This window comes from Haliotis rufescens, unplaced genomic scaffold (assembly GCF_023055435.1).
Source record: "Haliotis rufescens isolate VD_foot unplaced genomic scaffold, xgHalRufe1.0.p SCAF_18, whole genome shotgun sequence".
Lineage (NCBI taxonomy): Eukaryota > Metazoa > Mollusca > Gastropoda > Lepetellida > Haliotidae > Haliotis > Haliotis rufescens.
The window spans coordinates 19,645,334-19,671,495 of record NW_025963868.1 but is presented as its reverse complement, the minus strand read 5'-3'; the positions used below and the strand labels follow the sequence as shown (position 1 = coordinate 19,671,495).

General features: G+C 41.0%; 2 protein-coding genes across 7 annotated transcripts in view; both read right to left on the bottom strand.

Moving 5' to 3' along the window:
• The window catches only part of LOC124125370 (protein capicua homolog), a 55,763-nt gene extending 52,341 nt beyond the window's left edge, over nt 1-3,422 (bottom strand). For all 5 annotated transcript variants that reach the window (XM_046488679.2, XM_046488681.2, XM_046488682.2 and 2 more), the window contains exon 1: nt 3,308-3,422. The gene's annotated coding sequence lies outside the window, so the exon portion shown is untranslated. The remainder of the gene's footprint in view (nt 1-3,307) is intronic.
• Nucleotides 3,423-12,797: 9,375 nt separating this feature from the next.
• On the bottom strand, nt 12,798-23,274 carry LOC124125367 (succinate dehydrogenase cytochrome b560 subunit, mitochondrial-like). 2 transcript variants are annotated; one of them, XM_048398377.1, is made up of 6 exons: nt 23,231-23,274; nt 22,348-22,401; nt 15,918-16,016; nt 15,403-15,464; nt 14,065-14,228; nt 12,798-13,107 (listed from the first exon to the last, which is right to left on the bottom strand). In XM_048398377.1, the coding sequence occupies exons 1-6, from the start codon at nt 23,245-23,247 to the stop codon at nt 13,000-13,002; spliced, it is 504 nt and encodes a 167-aa protein (XP_048254334.1). In that variant the 5' UTR covers nt 23,248-23,274; the 3' UTR covers nt 12,798-12,999. The 2 variants fall into 2 exon arrangements, with proteins under 2 accessions (XP_048254334.1, XP_048254335.1); XM_048398378.1 differs by lacking the exons at nt 22,348-22,401; nt 23,231-23,274 and adding an exon at nt 19,050-19,087.
• Between the last annotated feature and the right edge of the window lie 2,888 nt (nt 23,275-26,162).

Genomic DNA, 26,162 nt, shown 5'->3' with positions numbered 1-26,162 from the left:
TACACTGTGACATAGTGTCTCCCCATCCCTGTGTTGTGCCATGACGTACACTGTGACATAGTGTCTCCCCATCCCCGTGTTGTGCCATGTACACTGTGACATAGTGTCTCCCCACCCCCGTGCTGTGCCATGTACACTGTGACAGTGTCTCCCCATCCCTGTGTTGTGCCATGTACACTGTGACATAGTGTCTCCCCATCCCTGTGTTGTGCCATGTACACTGTGACATAGTGTCTCCCCATCCCTGTGTTGTGCCATGACGTACACTGTGACATAGTGTCTCCCCATCCCTGTGTTGTGCCATGTACACTGTGACAGTGTCTCCCCATCCCTGTGTTGTGCCATGTACACTGTGACATAGTGTCTCCCCATCCCTGTGTTGTGCCATGTACACTGTGACATAGTGTCTCCCCATCCCTGTGTTGTGCCATGTACACTGTGACAGTGTCTCCCCATCCCTGTGTTGTGCCATGTACACTGTGACATAGTGTCTCCCATCCCTGTGTTGTGCCATGTACACTGTGACATAGTGTCTCCCCACCCCCGTGTTGTGCCATGTACACTGTGACATAGTGTCTCCCCATCCCTGTGTTGTGCCATGTACACTGTGACATAGTGTCTCCCCATCCCTGTGTTGTGCCATGTACACTGTGACATAGTGTCTCTCCACCCCCGTGTTGTGCCATGTACACTGTGACATAGTGTCTCCCCACCCCCGTGTTGTGCCATGTACACTGTAATGTGGTCCCTGTGCTGCTTGATGAAGAAGAGAACCACAGCACCACAGGATTAAAATGTACCACAGGATTACAGTGGGGTGGAGTGGTCATCGTGCTGCCTGGTGAAGAACAGATCCACTGTACCAAAGGAGTAAAATGGGGGTTACCATGACAGTGTAACATGATAGTGTGTCTGCAACAGCTGGGTAAGTGAACATGTTTTACAGTGGTGTTACCAACATGTAAGCTAAATGAAAGGTCTTATTGTTACAGCAACATGCTGCATCATATGTGTGGCTGTGTTTCCCCCTCCCCCACTATGTGAAGCCACCGACAACATGGCCACCCTGGACTCCAACAATACAGGCAGAGGACATTTACCTACATATTTATGAAACTACTGTCAACATACTCTTCACTTTTGTTTCACAAACTGTAGAACTAACATTAGTAACAACACAGAACCTCAATCACTGTGACATGGTTTCCCGAGGGTAAGGTGTGACACAGGCTGTTTTGACCCATGGGATCTGAGCTAATTCACATATCAGACATATCAGATGTGCTTCCCTGTACATGCGTGAGAACAAATGTAGAGATAGGCAAAATATTAAAAATAAATATGAGAGTTTGGAACACAAGCAAGTCTTTGGCCCAAGCTGGTATTGTAAGGAATTGTACAAACATGCGGCAAAAGATCATCATTTCACTAAACTGACAAAGGGGATGGTCGCTTATTACAACAAAACACAACAAGTTCATTTTGTCATCAGAGATCGATCAGTAGTGAACAACATACTAAAAACATTGATGAAATCCAAACTTTTTCAACAATAGTTGGCATTAAACAGACGTGTGCCCCATCTACAAATAATACACAAGGAGAAATGGACTATCATGTAACTGTTCGGGCGTAGTACTGGACACACAAGAGATAACAATTTCACTAATTTACAGATGGTTCTCGAAAGGGCAGGGAGCACTTGATATGATACGTGCATGTTTTGATCAGGCCCTAACTGGCCTAAGTCCAAGACTTGCAAATGTAGTTAAGAAAAACAGCTAGTTGTCAGCTATATGAACATCAGAAATATTCATGCCAATATTTCCAAGATTGATGTGCAGTTTATATCCATAGCTCTAATAAATATTAATCTTACCCTGTCCCTAAGAGTGTGGAATATAATACATTATGGCTGCAACCTTTCAGTATTTGCAAATACCAACACATTACCCTATACCAACCAGTTGTTCTTTTCACTCAAGTTGATATCTACATACAGTAAACTAAGGTTATAAAAAACTCAAAGGGACCACTAATTTTAGTTCATTATAACTGTAGTTCGTCATAAACATATATACAGCAAATGGCTGGGTTGGTTGGTTTGTTGTTTAACGCCGCACTCAGCAATATTCCAGCTATATGACGGCGGTTTGTAAATAATCGAGTCTGGACAAGAAAATCCAGTGATCGATATCATGAGCATCAGTCCTCGCAATTGGGATCGATGATATGCATCAACCAAGTCAGCGAGCCCGACCACTTTAGTCGCCTCTTACGACAAGCGTAGTCACCTTTTATGGTAAGCATGGGTTGCTGAAGACCTATTCTACCCCCCGACCTTCACTTGTCGCAAAAGACTGGGACCAAAAAAAAATGTCGGTTACATCCGCCATTATAAGCGCTTTTGTTATAAACATAGTTTACTGTAGTTTCTGCTAAAAGATCCCTCCATTAACTCATGTTTTATCATGTTTATATATTTTGAAACTTCTTAAACATTAATCTTCAATATTGTCTGTCATGAGATAATATTCATTGAAAAGGTGTTAATAGTGCTGTTACATTTCTGTAAATATCATGAATTTATTATTACACATAAACGTATTCGTATATATATTAAGATAATAGGCCCACACTATTTCAGATGAACCACCCATGATTTGGTCCCAAACTAACCACCCCCAGTCACCTTTTCTTCATCCAGTTCACTGTCAAATAGGTCGTGTGCACTGTCACAGACAGTGGTGTTTCAAATACCTGTGTAAATACTATGAGAAGAGAACGCAACTTCTACATATATCAATAATGACAACATGACAGTTTATGCGACTGGCATCTTAAGGCGTCGCCTAAATATGGAGAAACATTTCAACAAAGAGAGCGGTCACCCTAGTTGGTTCGCCTTCGTGCAAATCGCTGACCTCGCTCAGCTATACCGATGACAACAAAATGGCTTCGCCGGTAGAGAAATATGCGACACGTTTGATCTCCAAAGTTAGACTTAATAGTACAACAAGTTCTTATTTTGTTCACGGACATGTAACTATGATTCAATTTGAATGTTCTCAGCTCCAGAGAGACTTATGGTTCGGGCAATAATATAACTAAATTTGCCACAAATTGCGTCTTCGGTGAACGCCTTATCACGAATCGAGGACAGGCGTTTGTAACATTCCGGCAACTTTCGTGCCTTTCAGAAGGAAAGTACATCAAAATTGAGTCGAAGATTGAATAGTCAGTTAAACAGATTGTAACAGTACCGTTACGAAATGAGTCAACGATGAAGAAAAGACAACTGGTTTACCTTGAACGGTCACCATATTACTGGCAGTCTTTCTTCGAGTTGACCATTTCCACAGCACTCGAAGCTGGGAAACTGGCTTGAGCTAAAAAAGGTGAATGAGCTTATGCCCTCTCGTTTGATTGGTTCGATTGGGAGCCCAACCAGTCATGTGACCTTTCATAGATGGATTCCACTGCATTGATTGGCTAGCTAATGTTGTGGCTGACATTCATCGTTTACTATCTGGGATTTACTATCAGCGAAGAGACTACCACAACAACATTATGCATTAGTGTTGCATTGTAACGTAGGTGCAAATTGCAGACATATAGTGTGCATTTATATCGAAACATATGCACATGCATATATATGCAGCAGTATCAAAAAATTACTCCTCGTGAAATCCAGGGTTATAATCCATTTATCGAACAAAGGGTTATAATGAATACGTCACGCAGAAAAGAACCAATGAGCGCACGATCATATCCAGGGTTCTTGTCATTGGCCAATCAAATAACAGCTATGTGGGTCAACAGCTGTAAATGGAAACACGGGACGCACATTTGTGTGTATTTGTATGCAGTTACTATGAGAGTTACTACACTTGTTGGCTAGGCTCGATCCGGGCCCACGTTCTCCTGGACAGGATTGCAAAACGCAATGACTCAGTCGTATTGAGGCAGAAAGCGTGCCTCCTACGGTGATATAACATATTACATGACGTATTGCCACGTTCACAGTATTTAGCAGCGAATAAGAAATTATTACAAATCTAAAAGGCGACATTTCCCAGTGTCCTGATTATTTAACTTAAAGCTCGCCACAGTCAGAGAGATACGAACAGACGATACTATGTTGGCGACAGGCAGTTGATACATGTGTTGTGATTATTACTCCAGTTTTTAAAAAAAGAACGCCAACGTTTTTGTGTATGTACCTAAATATATTGTGAAGTGGCTTGATAGGGCATTTCTTCATAGGTTTCAATAACCGGGAAACAAAGGTAGAAGTAATTATAAAACCTTTCAAACCACCAGTGCCGTGTTTGATTATAACTAAGTAACAAAAATCAGATCATCTGAGAACATAAATCTCAAGGTATATACATGTATACTTTTATGTCAGACCCACGCAAACCACGTACGTACCACGGAATGTAGTTTATATTAAACATATCTATTTTTAGCGTCGAGGAAGACTTTATCGCCAAGACATTGACGCGAAAGATGGAAGTAAGCGATAAACGTTAAGTCATGTTCAATGCACGAGTTTCTATAATTATACCACACACCTTCACGTAAAAATAAGAAAAAAACCTAACCGGGCTATTCAGATTGTTTAAAGCGTGAATCACAGTACGTGACTACATTCGGTGTCTCTCGTATGCTTCCGGTATGTTACGCTATTTTTAAAATGCATCAACTAGGAAGTATCCAAATGCTTTGAATATTAGTTTCAAGTAGGGAGAGTACAGACGACAGATACTTAAGAGATGTTTAAAGCCAATATTTGAGAAGAGAATACACACACTCCAAAACAGTAGGGGATATTAGAAAATAACACATGATTACAGACTCGAGTGATGGTGATGTGACAGTCTTTGATCAAGCAATATGTATATTGACAGAAAACATTCCAGTCAATATACATATTCAATGATTCACTCAGGCAATGTACATATTGACTGAAATTTTCAGTCAGTGACATTTTGAGGGTGTCATGTCCACTTCTCTTGCCGCGCCTGGTCAATTTCAGCTCACGATGCGGGTGGCCGTTGATGTCGGCGTGCACGTCACCCGATCATGTCCTAGTTGTGCTCAATCAGTCGGAAATGGCTGGCCGTTGCTTTCTGGTGATGTTTTGCTGATGGATGTAGACAGCTATGATACGTACACGGTGGGCACGAGCTTTTCTGTCTTGAAAAACAAAACGTGGACTGGCATGACGCGCAAACGGCAGCACACCCTTTGGCGCCAGCATACATGCATGCGTTGTCTCGGTAGTACTGTCCAGTGACCCTTCCAGTGATTCCGCCCCATATTATTACAGACCCAACCCTTAATCTCCCATGTCGCGTTACGTTGACATTCGCATGACGTTCGTGTAGGACGCCTCCAGAAAAATAAACGCGTATCCAGAAAGTCCAGAGTCGGACTCATCTGAGAACACAACACAAGGCTGCAGGCGATTCTCCAAGTTTCTACGCTGCAAACACTATGGGCATGTAACTAGAATGTGATGATTTGTTTAACGCTTGTACGAAATGCAGGTGGTCGCCGAGCATGCAGAAACTTGAACTCCTTTGGCCGGGCGCATGTGAACAGTGTTTTTCATAAATGGTTTCATAAACACCACGGTCATTACATTTTTTTTGTCGACCTATGGCGTCCTGTGCGGGGCCGGTCACTTTTATTTTGTGTTTGCAAAAACCTGTTGGAAAGTCTGCAAATCAGAGACCGAGGAAAATTGAACATATTGTCAACCCCACTTCGAGTTCTAGCAGTTAGAAGCCTGCTTATAGCCCTTAGCAGGTAATCACGTTGTAGACGACGCATTCACAATCTGATCCGGTCGGCTAGAACAGATCTTCAGTAACCCATGCATTTTTGCCGGTCCTCACGTCATCATGCTGTCAATCACTGGAGCCCCCCCCCCCCCCCCATGTTGGAGGCTGTAAAATAATCTGAGAGAGGATTTTGATATTTTGGACTCCTCCCTTTTGGAAATGCTGGATCCACCTTTGCAAACTTGATTATTTGCAGACTGCCGTCATATAGCTGGAATATTGATGAGTGCGGAGTTATACATCAAATAAATAAACAAACAAACAAACAAACAAACTAATTCGACAACAATGTCATGCGAGTAAATACTGTCTGACTAACGGTCAAGTGCAGCAATAACGGTTTGGAACGAAAAGAGCAACAGATTGTTTTGTCATTGATTCACGCAAGTACGTCAAAACAACTGATTACATTCGAAATGTGCATCTCTCTTGCAAGGTGTTGACGACGGGCGTATCGTGACTGAAATGAACCCGTGTGTACCACGTGATCAGATTCTGACCTCTATATGAACCGAAGTGTTGACATAATACCAAAAAATATGCCGATAACGCAAACACATGGCTTAACATACCGCTTTGACTTAAATATGTGAAATATTGCTTTATATATGTAAGAGACGGACACAGCAACCTTGTTTACCAGAGCGTTCACTCGTCATGTTAAGATCATATGTTGACAATAATTGGTGAAATCCGCATTAGGATTCCCGGTTACAATGGTCGTTGATAGCCGGCCTGGTGACATGGGTGAGTGTAAGTCATCGTTCCAAGATCATAACATAAATCACTGGTTTGTCTGGTCCAGACTCGATCAGTTTCAGTCATATAGTTGAACTATTGCTAAATGCGGCGTTAAACAGACACAAACAAAAAGGTAGCCATTCTCAATGCTCCGCGTCGTCACGAGGCTGGAATGTCGCTAATTTCACCTGACCTACTCACTTCCATGTTGAAACAGAACATATACGTGTGGAAGGTAATATACGCAAGCTTATGAGTTGTAAAATATTCTTTCACGAACAAAAGCATACTATACTATTTTCTTTGTCATAATCATTGAACTATAACCTCTATGCCCAGTGCTATGTGGCAATATGCCGATGCGACGTTAAATTTAACTCGCTGGCCTCTGCGTGCCGAGCCGCATGAGCCAAAACATGATGTCATGTACGGGCGGACCACTTCGCTGTGCAGAGTTACTTCCCTTACAGTGCACGCAAACGTTCGTCGTGGACCCAGACCCCTGACAATCCCGATCGTGCGTGTATGCATAGAGTGAGCGGGTGGGCCTTAGTGATCATACCTTTTCTTGAAGACTACTAATATGTCGAAACTTTAAATGAATAGTTTTACCATAACGTTGTTCCTTTTGACGACGACGGGTAGAATCTCAACAAGGGGTCGGGCACATGTGTCAGTGTCAAACCCGACCCGCACTGGAGGAGTCGCCCATGTCAGCAGAAGGCGTGTTTTACTGGGTACGGAACAAAGAGGGGTAATTAAGTCTCTGGTTGTCGATGTGTCTCGCGATATAATCTGAGTTAATTATATTTATGATTTGCTTGTTGGGGAAAGTCGATTGTCTCTCGGATCGGTTCAAGCCGGGGCCCATCCTCGCTAAACAGCTTCGTGATCAGTGAGGCGTGAGCGCGCCAGCTATGACCCTTAGTTCTCATCAATGAAACAATTAGCGTCTCATTTGTTTGTTATTCTTGTTCATTGTTTGATGTATATCAAAGAAAATCAGATATATTTTAGTCTGATGTCAATACATGTATGTATTTAGATACTTCAACATGGCGATATTTATCTCCCTCTAAAACCATGACAAGTCATGTAAGAGAAGGGAAATTCTACTAGCCCCCCAAACAAAAGCTCAAACCCTGCTTTAACCGCCAACACGGATCATATATTACAACTAAACGAACGATAAAAATATAATTTAAAAGAACATATTTACATTCTTTGATGGGTGGAAATTAGAAACGAATACATCTTTCAACTTAGTATAAACATTGTTCAAATATGTTTCCACGTAATATGAATGAGATCAGACGTAATTTTATTTTTACCACCAAACTAATAATGCTGGTTTCCTTTTATAACATACAACTATACTATGTAAATGTACAACACCGTCACAATCAGAGCGAAAAACGGATTCGAACACAAGATCAAGCTTTGACGATGATGTTGGGTGATGCAGCATCCTGTGATACAGTAAGACAGTTAATTGTTTGACGGTGAAGCGTGCTGGCACCATGGCAGGCGTATGCGGGCTCTTTAAAGGTTTTTGCTGACCGAAAGATTTTGATCCGAAACTTATGTTAACAAACTGCTCGCATGTCAAGCGCGTGCATGGATGAGGGGGCGAACGCATGATCCCGGCGTGTTATAAACAAAAGCGTTATGCTTGGGACTTAAGCATATTTTCACAAGTATAATAATATTGACCATCTTCACAGAGGTAATGTCAGTTCAAGGGGCAAGGGTGGCCAAATCGTCTGAGGCGCCGTGCCAGAAACCTATGATCGCCGAAACGCCGTGACGCAGCGTTAAACCCAAGTCACTCACGTCAATACAAGAACGCGTGAAAAGTATATTTTATGTGTGCATGAATATATAACAGTCCTTCACGAGTTATGCCCCTTCAGTGACATCTTTTGATGTCAAGACGAAATGATTGATAATTCACGTTGAAAATGTTTTTGACATTAACTGCCCGTTTGAGCACTTGGGGATATCTGAAGAAATTAATGACAGTCGATAAGTAAATAAATACCATCATGACCTAGCTTTTTATTGGTAATAGGGCGATGAAACTAAATCTGTCAAATATCTACGACTGTATATATATCTTTTTAAAGCCCCACGCTGGCTAAGTATAAATGTCCCGCAAGGTGGCGGTGTTTTCGAAGAGTGACTGACATAACCGAGTGTCGGGAGAAGCTTTTTGAAAACCGTACGTAAACAAGATCACCAAAGACCGTCAAACTTCCTATCAACTTGAATGTCAAACCTTGGATACCACAAATGGCTCCATACCCAGATATAAGACTATAAATTTTCTGTAGTTTTATCACAAAAAGTAGAATCGATCGTGTTTGAACGTAAGACTCGATTACAGTGGGCGGAGCGTATTAAGGGTTGCGCTATAAATAGCGATGTTGCGGATGGACAGTGTTGTTTGAAGTCCTGGAAGACAGAGCGATGGCGACAGTGTGAGATCTGATTGTCCACAATGATGACGATTCAGAACAGAACTTTATTCACTCAAGGCTATGAACATAGCATCATGAGGAGTTAATAGAAATCTAAAATATAGACATGGCGGCACAACATTCTCTCTTCCATATACAGCAGTTGTGCTGTATAAATGTACAAAGAATGTGGCGACATAAATAAGACAGTTTCCCCAGAGTAGATACATTTTTACGCTGTAATAACTTGGTCATTTTAAAAACTGATGGCCGATTAATGTAATAAGGAGATAAAAAACCTTGAATCATTAAAATACACACAGTTAAACAAATAATGGTATTCATCTGCAGGGTCATTTGATGGACATAATGTACATTTTCTTTCCATGAGAGGAATGTTCTGGCATCTACCTCTTTCAACAGGTACGCGGTGACAAGAAAGTCTGAATTGAACTAAACTGGTTTACTTTTGTTAGATAAATATTGTAGAAAAAATTCAATGTCAGTATTTTCATACCTTGTCTTGCAGAATCTGCTTCTACATGATGTTTCTCGGTCAGAGTTCAATTTTTGAATATATTGGTCTGAGTGTTCTTTTTTATGATGAAGCCAATGACTGTGTTGATAGACTTAGTCCGTCCACGTGTGATTATGCCCTGTCCTAATTAAACTCATAAAGGAAGACATCCATTTGTTTGGTTGACTTTTTCGTCTTTTCTTCTGAAATACCATTAAGGACGTTATAGATAAGACCAGATAGCTTCGAGATAATTTTAGTATAAATATCTATACATAGTGGCTTTCTTCCTACTTTACTTTATAGCATACGTAGAGCATATGGTACTTTTCCTAACAGGTAATATTTTTCTTATGAACGTTAAGTTGATGTTTTCAATCATATGTAAGTTTTCAAAACCCTATATTTCTGATTCGTAAGTTACGATAGCTTGAGCTGGCAGTTAATTGTCAGATTATTATGCCTAGTTCGTGACAGAATAAAAAATATGTCTTTTGTAACCTTTTTACATAAATACTTTCTTGTATTGAATACTTTACATTTTTCAAAATTTAGTTTTAGTTTCCATCGATTGCAATAATCGGTAAATACACCCTGTCCTTTCTGCAGATCATCCTCAGAACAAGTTAACATCACTGTATCGTCAGCATAGAGCAAAGGGAATTACTTTACGTAGATATTTACGCGGTCATCTTCGAGTACATTCCCATCACAGTTATTGAAAGTGAAGTATTGTATCAAGATTTTCACCTTGCCTTCAGCCTTTTAAGCAGTTTACATTTTATGTAGTATGGCCTTTGAATGACAGGCATGGCTTAATACTGTCATACATAGATTGAACTATTCTGAAACATGTACCTGTAATTTCATATTTAATTAGCTTATTCCATAACCCAGCTCTCCATACACAATCAAACGCCTTTACAAAGTCAATAAAAGCACAAAACAGTTTTTTCTTCGGTTCTTTAACAAACGGACAATACCATGAAGTGTAAATATGTGGTCGCATGTTGACTAGCAGTTTCTAAATCCAGTTGGAATGTATGACAAGGAATGAGATCTAAGAACGTAGTAATAACGTACTCATGAATCACACCAATGCAATGGATCTGTAATGTTTCGGATCAGTGTAGTCACTTTGTTTTTATAGATGCGTCTTACAATCCCTTTCAACGAACTAGCAGGATAATATCCCGTATCAAGCATTTTAATACGTACACTTTGATCATTTTGTATATAGAGCATATAATATATTCATTGATGACATTAACTATACCACACGTCTCAATACCTCTTCAGTTGTGATAGGTCAATCCAGAATCTTATTGGATTCATTTAAATTTATATGTACAAGTTTATCAAAATCATCATCCTCTTCATTCATTTCCTTTTAATGATCATAGATCTCTTCCAACGGAGGTAACTTATCTTCAGAATGTCCTTGTTTTAACAGTTTCCAAAAAGATTTCGAATCATTCTTGCTTAAAGAATCAAATTTGTGTTGTAATTTACTTCTCAAGTCATTGCTGTTTCTTATAGGGTTTACTTGCATTCTGGAAGCCCAACTTTACTTGTGCTGTATATTGAGACCAAACTTTTGCTGCAATAACTGGTAGCAACAATTATGAAGATAATGGCTCACATGACGGTGATATTCTTCAGTGGTATTAATAATGTATGTTATCATCGTCTTATAACACTTGATTGATGGTTAAACATCTCTCGCTTTTTGTTACCATGTATTGGTATCCGAGTAGAAATTCACAAACAAATCGATCTGTTTGTGGAAGCTTCAGTAATCATGTGCTTCAGCGTAATTCATTATAATAATAATTATAGTCAGTTCCTGTCTCCAAAGCACCAACGGAAGTTCATGAGGATATACGTAATAATTGCCGGGCCAAAGAAAGTATACACCCAATGGATAGTGGCTACAAATGAAACGAAGAAGAAATGGTTATTCGATGGTGATGTATTTGCTACGTGTTTCATGGTTGTGTTCTGGACCTCAAGTCTGCAGTGTTTCGGCGACTGGTTTCAGCATGGTGATGTTTTGATAATGTTTCTAATGTTTTGGTCGTCTTATTTTCAAGCGTATGCGCTCTTTTTTTTTTCTCCAGTTTCCTAGTTGGTAGATTTCCTTTCTTCTCTCTGTTACAGGATAGCCCATAGTGTAAACTAAAGCGTTCGTTCTACACGCAGAACACCAGCACCTACTTGCACAAATCGATCTTAGCGCTAAGGTGATCGTAACTCCCACACTTTAACATAGGCTAGCAATAGTCTAAGCACAAGGATCGCTTTGTGCAAGTGGGCCCAGGGCTCTATTCCCAAGTCATGATGTATTGATATTGCAAACAAAATACAAACCTCGTGGAGTTTCACTGGGTGAAGCTATCAAGATGGTTTCCTGCAAACATGTTTTTCCAGTAGAGCATATGTAGCCTCTGGCTGCAAGAAGTCCGCGGTTGACCTCTTGACCCATGCACCTATTTCTTTTTATAATCCAAAGACTTCACTTCTACACTGTGTCATAAATTTAGACGGGGAGGTAAAATGTGGTTTAACGTCGCGTTCAAGATTATTGCACTTATGTAGCGACGCGCGTGCGTGCTTGCTTGTACCTGTGCTGACTAATGCCGGTTTTATCGTGCTAGCAAAGTCCCTTGTTTTAACCGATTAATGCTGAACGCCAGGCAGGGAAACAAAGAGTACCATGTTTTAACGTATTCTGGTATTCGAACCACCGACCTCCATTCTCCGGCAGATTCTCTATCCACTAGACCACAGAGGCAGTATATATCGCAGGGGGCACGACATCAAAGGCGCGGCAAATCGCTGTGCAGAGTTCTGTCCCTTATGCGTGCTAGAAACCTAACATGGTGGGTTCGAATCCCGGTTCACCGTGATTGTTTCTAGGTTTTAAGCACCAACAGCGTGCTCGTTGGATTCACTGAAGTGTTGAACGTCTAAGACCTGCATCACATCGGGCTTTCATTCCCCATCACGCCGTGATAAAACCCAAACACTGTATAAAGCGGCGGTAAACTCATCCATAATTCACTGAGTTATAATGTGACCTGGGGAAATGAGTGTCATCGTACCCCGATTGCGCAGACTGTTGATATCGTAACCAGATTCTCTCATTCTATATAACTTTACTCACTTATTTGATATCTTCTCATGTCATTCCGGCTGTATTAATAGAAAGACGTTTTAACCCTTAAGATGCGTCACCATATTGTATTCTGTTTACGACAGTTACTAAATACGAATGGTATTTGTGAATGTTTTCAGTTTGAATACATGCAGTCTTTCCATTCTTGCTCATGCCTGGTTCTGCTTGTCGCAACATCCTTGTGGTTGAACTAACGTAACCTAAATAAGTGACAACTGGTCACGAAGGCCTGAAGGCCGTGGAATGCCAACATCAAAGCATAAACACCATCATGGATGATATAGCGAGAGACAGCGCTAAGACGAGGTATCCAGAGGTATACATGTCTTTCTTTCCAAATCCATAACCGGCATCCCAAGCCTGGAACAGAAGTGTAACATTTCTTAATTTCATGAATTAGGTCAGATAATTTTAATGTATATATAGATTACTAATGAGTCGTCGTTAGATACCGTTTTCATTCCGAGTCTTTCCCCCGTTAGGCCTGGCGGAGTTGCAGTGTGCACAACGGATTGTACGATCACACTTACTTAAACGCCAAAAAGTATTGAAGTCATGCTTAAGCAAAGTGTGTATTTGATATTAAAAAGGTGATCTGTGAGTAACGCATTGTTTTACGGTTTTCCGGTCAATATGGTAAGTGAAGGAGAGGGACGTTCACACCATAATGTTGTCCATGTCTATTTCAAGCTGATGTAAGTAATAGAGACACATGGCAGTGTAGCTTATCTGACATATTTCAGATACCTACTGTTACCAACACACAATGCCATTTAGCAAGTGGTCAAATGTAACAAATGTTGTATTTGGAATAACACTTTCTTAGTAAAGTACAGATTCTCGCACTTTGTTGGGTTGAGTCCCATCCGGGATTCGAACTCACACTGCCATTGTGAGGCACCTAATCGCCAGGACAAGTGTCAATTGGCACGGCCCCCATGGCCGAAAGAAAGACACTTGTCAGAGGGGTACACAAATACGTGATCTAGACAATCAGTTATCGGACTTTCATTTTTGTGGAAGCTTCGGTGGTGGGTTATATCGCTGACTTTGTGTAATGGCGATTAGGTGACTCACTCTGGCAGTGTTCGAATCCCGGAATCTGTACTTTACTAAGAAAGTGTTATCCCAAATATAACATTTGTTATACCTAGTGTTTGCCTTTTCTCCCCAATGTTTGCAGACAATGTGATGAAACATGTTGGCAGACTTGCGTTCAGGCTGTGGTCGGCTGATTGTGTACCCTGAACTTTATGGGACTACTTTCGCGATGTTAAAATCTGAATTTGGCAAACCCGGTCTTCCATGAGTACTCACCAAATGCCTGATTCCGTTCAGAAAGTGGTATGCGACAGGCAGAGCTAGCGAGTACTTCATCCCGGTGAGGATAGCTGGCCCCAGGGACAAATCCTTGATCATCTGTAGATAGTAGGGATAGCTCTCTGGGAGACACAGCATCAGGACAGAGACCCCGGACACAACTGTAACACAACACAGTGAGGTCAGACAGACAGACAGACAGGGAGTAGGGGTAGCTCTCTGGGAGACACAGCATCAGAACAGTGACCCAGGACACAACTGTAACACAACGCAGTGAAGTCAGACAGACAGTCAGACAGACAGACAGACAGGGAGTAGGGGTAGTCAGATACACTCCAGTGACACTCACCTAGTCAGATACACTCCAGTGACTCTCACCTACAGTCAGATACACTCCAGTGACACTCACCTACAGTCAGATACACTCCAGTGACACTCACCTTCAGTCAGATACACTCCAGTGACACTCACCTACAGTCAGATACACCCCAGTGACACTCACCTACAGTCAGATTCGCTCCAGTGACACTCACCTAGTCAGATACGCTCCAGTGGCACTCACCTACAGTCAGATACACTCCAGTGACTCTCACCTACAGTCAGATACACTCCAGTGACACTCACCTACAGCCAGATACACTCCAGTGACACTCACCTACAGTCAGATACACTCTAGTGACACTCACCTACAGTCAGATACACTCCAGTGACTCTCACCTACAGTCAGATACACTCCAGTGACACTCACCTAGTCAGATACACTCCAGTGACACTCACCTACAGTCAGATACACTCCAGTGACGCTCACCTACAGTCAGATACACTCCAGTGACACTCACCTACAGTCAGATACACTCCAGTGACTCTCACCTACAGTCAGATACACTCCAGTGACACTCACCTACAGCCAGATTAACTCCAGTGACACTCACCTACAGTCAGATACACTCCAGTGACACTCACCTACAGTCCGATACACTCCAGTGAGACTCACCTACAGTCAGATACACTCCAGTGATACTCACCTACGGTCAGATACACACCAGTGACTCTAACCTACTGTCAGATACACTCCAGTGATACTCACCTACTGTCAGATACACACCAGTGACTCTAACCTACTGTCCGATACACTCCAGTGACACTCACCTACAGTCAGATACACTCCAGTGACACTCACCTACAGTCAGATACACTCCAGTGACACTCACCTACAGTCAGATACACTCCAGTGACACTCACCTACTGTCAGATACACTCCAGTGACACTCACCTACAGTCAGATACGCTCCAGTGACACTCACCTACAGTCAGATACACTCCAGTGACACTCACCTACAGTCAGATACACTCCAGTGATGCGGTGTGTGAGAGACATACTCATCACGAGGTGCGGTCTGGAACAGAGGAGAAAGTCACTGAGTATATGTAGTTAAGCAGTGTATGGTGACAGTACTGGCTGACTGGCAGTCTTTGTTATCTACAATCACGAAAATTCTCCCCGATGTTCTCTGTGTCAAGCCATGCCATCTCTACCTAACCCCGCTCCTGTTGTCCTGTGTCCTGACCCCTACCCACCCACTCCCTGATGTCCTGATCCCCTCCCCACCTCCGCCCTTGATGTCCTGACCCCCTACCCATCCTTGCCCCTGTCCCGTTTCTTGACCCCCTACCCAATCCCGCCCCTGATGTCCTGACCCCTACCCACCCCCGCCCCTGATGTCCTGACCCCTTCCCATACCCGCCCCTGAGGTCTTGTAACCTGACCCCTACCCACCCCGCCCCTGACCCTCCTTGTCACAACGCCCCTACACATCCACACCCCGATGCACCGTGCATTATGAACTTACTTGTATGTGAGGAAGGGAGACAGTGGACGACTCAGGGCTCTGTTTTTCTCCCAGTATTGTTTCATTTCCTCGTATCCTCGCGATGACGTCATGGACATCCTGCGCAAACCATAGCAACACAGACATCAGTTACCCAGTCACGACAGGTTAATTCTAATGAAATACTAATATTGTGAAAAACGTGACCTTTTATCATTGTCCGGACAGGACCTGTCTCTGGATCTGAAAGAAGCCATGTACGTACAGTTATATGTTCACTGCCACGGGATCGTACCGTCAAATACCTTAAAACCACCAATTGTACTAGTTTCGATTGTCCAATGAGACACCATCATTTCATCACCAGGGCAGGGATTTACCTGGTCTTTCTATTTGTGAGTCGTGGGTACCCTCAGTTATTATTTGTAGGGTCTAAGGGATGATAACGGGAGTTCTCGGGTGACTACTGAACACACAACTAACATAAAGCTTTATGCTGATTATGGATCGTGTTTTCCCTGCTTGAAACAACATGAGTGTTTAAGTGAAAACAATGATCAATAGTCATAAAATTGTATGTGCTTGCTATCATGGCCACAACTGAAATGGATGCAATGACAGCGAGCCTTTAATTCTTGGGACTCACAGTGCTGTCTTTATTTATCCTTGCTCAGTGTGTATGCGCATTCGACGCAATAGTGTGCATCCGGTACAACCCTGTGTACAGGACGTTCATGTACCGACGTCACACCCATCAACATACAACTTCTTCGGCGGATGCGACGTATTGGCGGAGTCTTGTTGTAGCAGACAAGACCAAATCGTAGAAGATGACGGGTTGTTGGAATACTTCATTAAAAGTGTTTCTGGCATAAAATGTAGCGTATTTTAAAGCAGTATTACGCAGTTTAAAAGCATACACCAGAACCATTTCTGAGCATACCTAAGAGGGACACTAATTTTAGTTTGTTATAACTCTAGTTCGTTATAAACATATATACAGCATGTATACAGCAAATGGCTGAGTTGGTTGGTTTGTTGTTTAACGCCGCACTCAGCAATATTCCAGCTATATGACGGCGGTCTGTAAATCATCGAGTCTGAACCAGACAATCAAGTGATTGACATCATGAGCATCGATCTATGCAGTTGGAATACGATGACACGTATCAACCAAGTCAGCGAGTCTGACCACCCGATCCCGTCAGGGGTCACCCGACCTAAGAATGTGCAAAAATATAGTTTTTACTTCGAGTGCAAATCTCATAACTTTCGCTCTTCAACTACAATGTCCGTATGTATGACTACACCTAGAGTTCAACAGATATAAAATAATGTTATATAAATCTTTCAAAAACAGATCATCGCATCAACATCACTCAAAGTAAGATTTTAGAAACGTATGTTTTATCTACATATGTCTATGTACTGGTATGACATTTGCGGCTGCATCAGCAGGGCAAACGACTACCCTTGTCGGTGTAAAGCTGCTGAACCCCCGGAGCTCAGAAATGGTTCTGGTGTGTGCTCATCTGTCATATGAGTAAAACTGCCTTAAAATGCCCAACATTTTATGTCTGAAACTCTTTTAATGAACTATTCCAACAACCCGTCTTCTTCTACGATTTAGTCTTGTCTGATCCAAAAGGACTCTGCCGATAAGTCGCATCCGCCGATGCAGTTACTGGATGTGCATGTATGTAGTGCACGCTGTTTGATGCACGTGATCACCATGCAAACCATTAGATATGACCTCCCAAATCCAACTGTGTGCATGAACCGCACGAGCAGAAGCATTTATATTATTTGTAGTCGAGGGAATAGTGCGTTTATTAAGACGATATCTCATAAGTGTGATAGACTAGCGTCTGTACAGGGTTAGGAACTAACAGTTTTTGTCCACTAGTCCTTTTAATGATAACATAGAGCAAAACCCCTAAAATGGGCAAATTTCTACTAGTCCTTAGGATACCTTTACCATTGGGCAGTTTGGTAAGGACTACAGGACTAGTGCCAATTTCTAACGCTGCTGTATAAATTGATCATGTTTTATTATTTAGCTGTTCTACTCCAGTAAGAAATAAACAATGTTATTTGTATATATCAGATAATGCAGTAACTATCAATTATTTATTGTATATATTTCAGGTTTATAAAGTAAGTATATTTATTGATGTATCTGCAATAATTATGTCTTCATTTCAATATGTCTTCATTTCAGGCTGCATAAGATATTTAAGTAGTTGTAAGCTAGTATCATCATTATAGATCTACTCTTTACCTGTCCCCCATCAATGTAGGGTAGACAAGTATCTTTGTTTATCTAATCAATGTGGAGGCCCAGGTTTTGTCTTGATTGGCTAGTTTGAAATCTCAGTGCCCTACTTTTAAAACCCTTTGTTTTCACCTCTGCACTTTTCAATGACACTCCACTCTGCACTGGGGAAAAGAGAGGACCAGTAAAGGCTAGTAGTTTGAAATTTATCATTGTATTCTATTTAATCCAGTATGATGTATGAATAAATGTTTATATCTCCTTAGTGGTATTTAAACATGACACCTATACCAGTGTGTGGGTGTGCATGGTGAGTGTATTTGTACAAGATAACTTTGATCCAGAGGATCAACATAGCGCAAACATTTTTTTATTATACCTACCTATTGAGGCAAGTACCTACACTGTCATAAAGCACACATGTGAAACCCAGAAGGTAAAACAAATGGTAAATTACATGTGGGACGTGCTTTAAGAATCAGAAATGAGAATTATGGCACATTTCAGTTTAAATATTTATGTAATATAGAAGTAGAAAACTAACATTATGAAAACAAAACTAGTAATTATTATGTTTTCACACCAATGACGTCCTGAAACAAATGTTATTGTTTTCAAGGAACAAGGGGTAATAAGTTGACAATCATAGTGGTATACAAAACTATATATGATACTGTTGACAGGTATATCTACAGCGGTAAAGATTTAATATTTTAAAAGAATTCATCTTTTCAAAGTAATAGTTACATTGTTGTAATGCTATTTTATAATAAAGTAGTTATGTGGAGACATGCAGAAATTGTTAAACTTGAAACCCATGGCGTTGTGAGTGCGTTAGTTATATTTAACCATGAGCCATACTTCTCTATGGGAGTTACCTCCCTGATGGTTGTTTACTCATGTAGTTAATTATATACACTGTCCCAGCGTGCTAATATCGCGCTACACGGATACTGGATCAATGTTTCCCGCATAGCGATATGCTGTAGGCCTGTACCCGACCCTCTCGACAGACAGACCCGCTTCACGGAAACAGGTCAACGTTTCACCGCAGCGAAATGTTGTATGGGGAAATAGGTCGGATAGAGCTGGTCTGGTAACTTTCTCTTCGCCTCCTCGAGGCTGCAGGCGAGGAGCGTAAGCGCTCTAGGTCAGGTAAACCGGTCTAGGACAGGCCGTGAATCCCTCTCATGTGCCGAATAACACAAACATGTTTGTGTAGTGTAATAATTTACAGATATGATTGCTTAAAAAATATTTTTATAAATATTAAATTATTTCGCATGTACGCATATCATTATATACACATGTGAGGCAAATATAAAGTTTCTCTTGGAAGTTTGTTTACATTTTTCCAACGATCCCTCATCCTCACTTTCTGAAACCAAAAACAAATAGAGCACGGCGCCAATAAGATGTAATTCATTTGATGGTATGCGTGCTTGTGGTGATCTAGGTAATTTTGTGTTTCCATGAGGATAACCACCCGGATACACCCAAATTGGATCCACCGGGTATAGATACATACATATTATCATAAATGTATGATTCTGATTGGAAGAATTTTACCGTACATAATATTACGTTCATTGTACCATATTTATATTATATGTACAAATGTAACAACAAAAAAGGATATACCATAGCTTCTAATTGTGGAATCTCACATCATTAACATCTTATAAGTGTAGTAGATTATTACTTAGTCTGCTACGGCTTTACGTGCATTGTGTGATGGACAAGTGTATTCTTATTATTGCATTCATTGTTACAGGTGTCGTTTGTCATCAGCAACGTAGCCTATCATGTTTTACCACACCCGCACACAGTCCTGTGTATTACAATGGAGCCCCAGTGAGGACCTGTTGAGGACAGATGAGAAGTTGAGAACAGTGATAACCCCAGTCACCCAGCGACAGACTGCATACCAATGTGAAGACGTGGTAACTTGGAACTATTTGTGTGCCGAATGGGATCAGTTGTACCAGATTACAAGACTAAAACCACACAAGGACCCTTTAACAACTATGCTTAGATTGTTTACACTTTTAGTTAATATTCTCAGTAATGAACACACTTTTATATACTGACTCCTTTGTATATCCTTGCTGAAACAGGACTGAGGTAGTAAATTGGATTGTACCTGAAAAATATCAACTTCTGCAAGGATCTAAGTAGGGTATTACTGGCCCTTTAAGCAAAACAGTATAATAAATACTCTATGGATATTTGTATTAATAGGTGAGGTGAAATGGGGTTTAACCTCGCGTCCAAGATACCATGCCGCAGTTTCACAGGAATACCCCACCCTGACACAGTATACTGATATCACATAAGTAATTATACTCTTGTGTTCATTTGTATGATTATTACCTATCTATTTTCACAAAATAGAACCCTAACCCCAACCCAAAAGTGAAAAGGATGGGTGAACAATCGAATCGTGTTCATACCGCTCTAAAACATAATATACGAGACCCGTGAAGAGAATAGGTCTTCAGCAACCCATGCTTGCCGTAAAAGGCGACCGTGCTTGTCGTAAGAGGCGACTAACGGGGTCGGATGGTCAGGCCCGCTGACTTGGTTGATGCATGTCATCGTATCCCAATTGCATGGATCGATGCTGATGATGTCAACCGCTGGATCGTCTCGTCCAGACTCAATTATTTACAGACCGCCGTCTACAGCTGGAATAATGCTGAGTGCGGCGTTAAACAACAAACAAATTTTATACATGATACTATTAAATACATCAGTGAAGGTTGAATGTTACAAATGAAATATACATGCCAAGCTAGATGTGTATATATGATAAATATACTTGCACTTTATATTAATTAATTCATTTACTAAACTGAAATCTACTAGTTTTTGATATGATGTTTTGAATAGAATCTAATAATTTAATTTGATCTTCCTTGATTAAATACGAATTTCCGTAAAGCACTGTTTGTAAAGAGTAACCATGTTGATAAATTACATTTAGAAGAATATCGAAAATCGACACACAACCAAGAAATGTAAAACATCTTGGCATGATTTCCTCAGGAACAATTTTTAGTATCCAAAATATGTCTATTATACTGATCTGAGATGGCTGCAATCAAGTGTGAGGCGACTGTGAATAATTTGACATAATCTGTTTCCATAATTTAAATCCAAGTGTATCCCAGTACATAAACTTCCTTGTAGCAAGTTCGTAAATTTTATAACGGTCTATGTTGTCTCTGTAACTTCTGATGGCATATTCTGAAGTTTTGTTGATGCTGGTATAAATGAATCTGCATTAGCTTTTGTTTTACACTGTTTGAAGATTAACTCCTAAAGTTATAATTTGTTCTTTCCGAAACTGTATTAGGAGGTGAGGTGAAATGGAGTTTAACATCGCGTTTAAGATTATTCCACTTAAATAGCGACGTGCATGTACGTGTGTGTATGTGTGGCTGCTTGTACAAGTCCGGACCGATGCCGATTTATCATGCTAGCCCACTGAGACGAGATGCGCAGTTTTACATGCATACGCCACTCAGATACAGTATACTAAGTCCGAGCCGACCAGGCCCTTTAATGACGGCGGGCGCCTGGCTGGGTAACAAGTTCCACCTTTAAACGTCTTTCATCTTTCATTTGTATTGCATTCATCATATTTCATGTGTGACAACATAACATTCTTATCATGACACCACATCGTAAGTACAGTATATGTTCATATATATCATCTTGACATAAAAAAAGTTAAGTCACCAGTCAAATTAAATTTAAGTAAATTAACTGCAGCAAATGTCAGAAGCCAGTTCTCACTGTGTCATGAGACAAGATAGGTTGATATGTATTCACATTCTTCATATACTGGTCTTTACAATGTGTGTTAAAAGGACTAGTCTATTATGGGAAAGGGAAGGCAGGTGTTCGGTAATCATTCGTTCATGTGTAACCTATCCCCTGTTTAAACTATTATGTAATGAGCTGTAAGCAGAATGAGAGGCAACCCTCTTCAAAATCAAGAGAAAATTAGGACTGGTTCTCCTGGATTCCACTTGACAGACTCCGTAAATCTACATGTAAAGGCTATGTAAGGATGTGAATGCCCGTCCCCTGTATTCCGCTGCGCCGCGGAATACAGCGGGGACTGATAATATATAATATAAATAAAGACGACATTGTGCAACTACTTACCTACTGTTGATGCCCAGCAATCGCAGACTCAGCAGGTTTTGTCTGCTCAGTGCTCTGAATAACATTACAAATAAATAGGCATCGTTAACTTACAAACATGTGTCCAGTGTTAAAGAATGTGAAACAAAACTCTGAAATATTCACTTTTCCAAGCAAGACAGCTTGAGGGAGTTTGATAAAAAATGGAATAAACAATTTTCTGTTCCCAATGAAATATCTATAGAAGAAAGAGTACAAGTGTCACTCCAACAAGACTAAGAGACTAAGTCATATATCCCTTAGAAATCATGAATTGTATTGTTGAGCATTGTTGTACAGGCAGGTAGTGTTGTAACTAGTGTAAGTAATATTCCTTATCGGTGGAATGGCTTGTTTTCACTTTATGAGTATTAGCACACATGCAGCTATCTTCGTTAGTTAATCATTTCTTCTCAATGGGATTCTTGCTTCCGTGGCGAGTGATCCCACCGTGTCTACCTCCGGATTTACCACTTTTTGTACTAACCAGCTGTTAAGCAAGAGTTATCTTTCCTGTCCATTACTATTCAGAGGAAATGTCACGCATTTCTTAAACAATGATCTCTAGCCATTCACGTATTATAATAGTCAATACTGATTTATCTATGCATGTTGGTTACAACAATAAGACAGGTGCTGTTACACACTGAAAGATTCACGTGCAATCAGTGGTGGTGTTATGACGTTACACGTTTGCTTGAGTCTATCGGTAATCTGTAACTACTCAACGTGTCAATATATCACCGATTTGCAGAAAACATATACACAAAGGAAGACAATGTAACGAACGTCATTGCACATATTTACGATCATCAATGTAGCTTCACTATATTGATTTATTCAACACTATGAATTACATGCCTACCTCAGTAGTGTCGCCATCTTGAAAGTTTCGAAAACATGACTTCATATATTAACGAAGTGGTTGAAAGTGTGAACAAATATCTACTCAAAGCTTCGATGGTCAAGTTTGCGTAAACGAGACAAGTACTGTTGATTTATATACAGTGTGAGTTGTACTTTGAAATGGTGCTCGTGGAGGGCGGGCTTTGAAGAAAAATCAGATACTTGTCACAATGTTATTGAGATTGAAAATTATCGTTCATGCATTTATATTAATGGAATGCAGGAAACTTATGAATACCTTGATTTTTATACCCCTTGTTCCCAAACCATTTACATTTGAATACAGCTTAACCTTTCCTTTGGCAATGTAAGTGTTAATGATTAAAAAAAACCAACGGGATCGAGTTATTGTTACTAAGACAGCAATCAAGTAAAAAAAAACCTTCGAAATATACTCCTCAAAGTTTGCTAAGGTTTAAGTTTTGATGTATCAAAGAATCCACTGCAAATAAAAGACTGAAATATCTCGGTACACAATGATTTGTGTAACCTCAAAAGGACCTCTACTCAGACAGTGCGTAATTGTCTCTGTGAGGGTGGTCTCCGGTCACGGAGGGCATGCGTTCACATGCTACTGACCAGACATCACTGGCAGGCACGTTTGGATTGGGCTGAAGATCACGTCAATTGGACAGACCAGGACCAGTACTTTTCACATATTATCAATATACTGTCTGGCTTCACAGATCGACGTGCCCAAGTGTGGCGTAGACAAGGAGAAAGATTTCAGGAGTACACCACGACCGCAATGGAGGGGCTCAATCATGATTTTAGGTGGGATTCGTAGAGCTGGAAGAAACGATGTCCACCTCCTACAGCGGGGCAAAATAACAAATGTGCGCTACAGGGATGACATTCTGGATGAGTATGTGAGATCGACTTCATGCCCATGGATGATCCAGTGATCGATATCATGAGCATCGATGCACGCAATTGGGATCGATGACATGCATCAACCAAGTCAGTGAGCCTGACCACCCGATCCCGTTAGTCGCCTTTTACGACAAGCAGAGTCCCCTTTTACGGCAAGCATGGGTTGCTGAAGACCTATTCTACCCCGGAATTCGTGCCAGGGTCATTGATGACCATTGTCTGTTTGAAGTGGCCAGCCCGGTCACCAGACCTCAACCCAATGGAAAACATGTGGAACAAGCTCCAGATCGCCTCTCATGACGACCTGTCCTTCCCCCAACTCAGCAATGGTCCTAATGAAAAGTGGAACAATCTTTCCTTGGCAACCATCCAGACACTTATTGGGAGCATGAGATGATGGTGCGAAGATGTATTAGCATAACATGGATCACATTCGCGCTATGGCAAGTTGGATTTTTTCGGACAATGAATTTGTTTTCATGATTGTTTTACGTTTCAGTCAAATACTCTCATTTTGACGAGTGCTTAGACTGATTATTGAACACATGTTGTTTGTTAGAATTTTTTGTCACATGGAAAAATCCAATAATTTGCTCTTTGGTGGAGCGTGCAGTCAGCATTTGACTTTATAAGAACACTATGAAAGTAAGAATCGTAGCTATCTGCATGTCCGACTATGGTAAATGCAGAGCAGTACATGTAGCTACGATTTCGATTTCGATTTCGCAGCACTACATGAGGCTGTGAAGTGGCACCGAAATGTCCTATTTTTGTGATTTTTGTCAAGTATTTACATGTACTTATGGAAACGAATAAGGGAACAATGGAAAAAAAATATGGAAATAAACTTAACTGTCAGAACATTCGTAATACTGCACATACAAATGCAACACATGATTGGCACACTCTGGATTAACTTCCGGTAGACAGCTCGTGGAACATCACAAAGACGTTTCATTGGACTAATGTCTGGACTCTTGGCAGGCCAGGGGAGTAATGTGACGTTGTGGATTTGAGAAAGTCCACTGACACACGGGCCATATGTGGACAAGCACAGTCTCATGAAACTCCAAGTGTCGCTTAACACTACACTGTGTGTTACCATTGACTTCTTCACGGTAGCAAAGACCTACCAGGCTACCCTCAATCCGTTGGAGTTCAGTTCTACCATCATAGGTAACACCAGCACGCGTCTTTGTCTTTATACCCATTACGTTATGGTTTGCATATGCTAAAGCTACTGTAGAGATGAGTTTCTGTGCATTGTTTCCAACACATATTTGATGGAAAAGACAGATCTCATGATTGCCTTTTTTGTAACCGAGTCTACAACTCAGCTTTCCCTTCACTCTCCATTAGTACAAAATGAGACTAACATTATTGGTTGGTCAGACTCTGTGACTTGGTTGATGAATGACATCAATGCTCATGATATCAATCACTGGACTGTCTGGTCCAGACTCGATTATTTACAGACCGCCTTCATATAGCTGTAATATTGCTGAGAACGGCATTAAACAACAAACAAAATGAGTCATAAGTCCATCTGATCATCTGTTACGTTGATAGGTGTAACCTGCCAGCACAGGTATGCTGGACACCGAAAACTTACTGACAGCTGCCATGTTTGGAGCCTCTCAAACATCACTATGTAGACATGGGACCAATGTGTATCCATGCAGCGCAAGGCTGTAAGCCCAAACTTCATGTGAAACTTTGGTAAGTATATCCCAAAGTGCACTACTGCCCCGTCCTAACCTGTACTACATCCCTGCTGTGATAAGGACTGATCCTTGCATGAGTAGGTGCAGGACATTATCGATAAACAGGGACCAGGAAATGCAGCACACCGTTGAAGGTTTGGTTCCTTGCACCGCAATTATGACGAGTATATTGCATCTTGGCCTGTACCCCCATGGGTTTACTTCAGTCTGTGACACCCCACTGTTGAATCTTTACATGATTAAAAACTGTTTTTACATTTCTCAAAGTACATGCTAGAACATATAACAATCAAC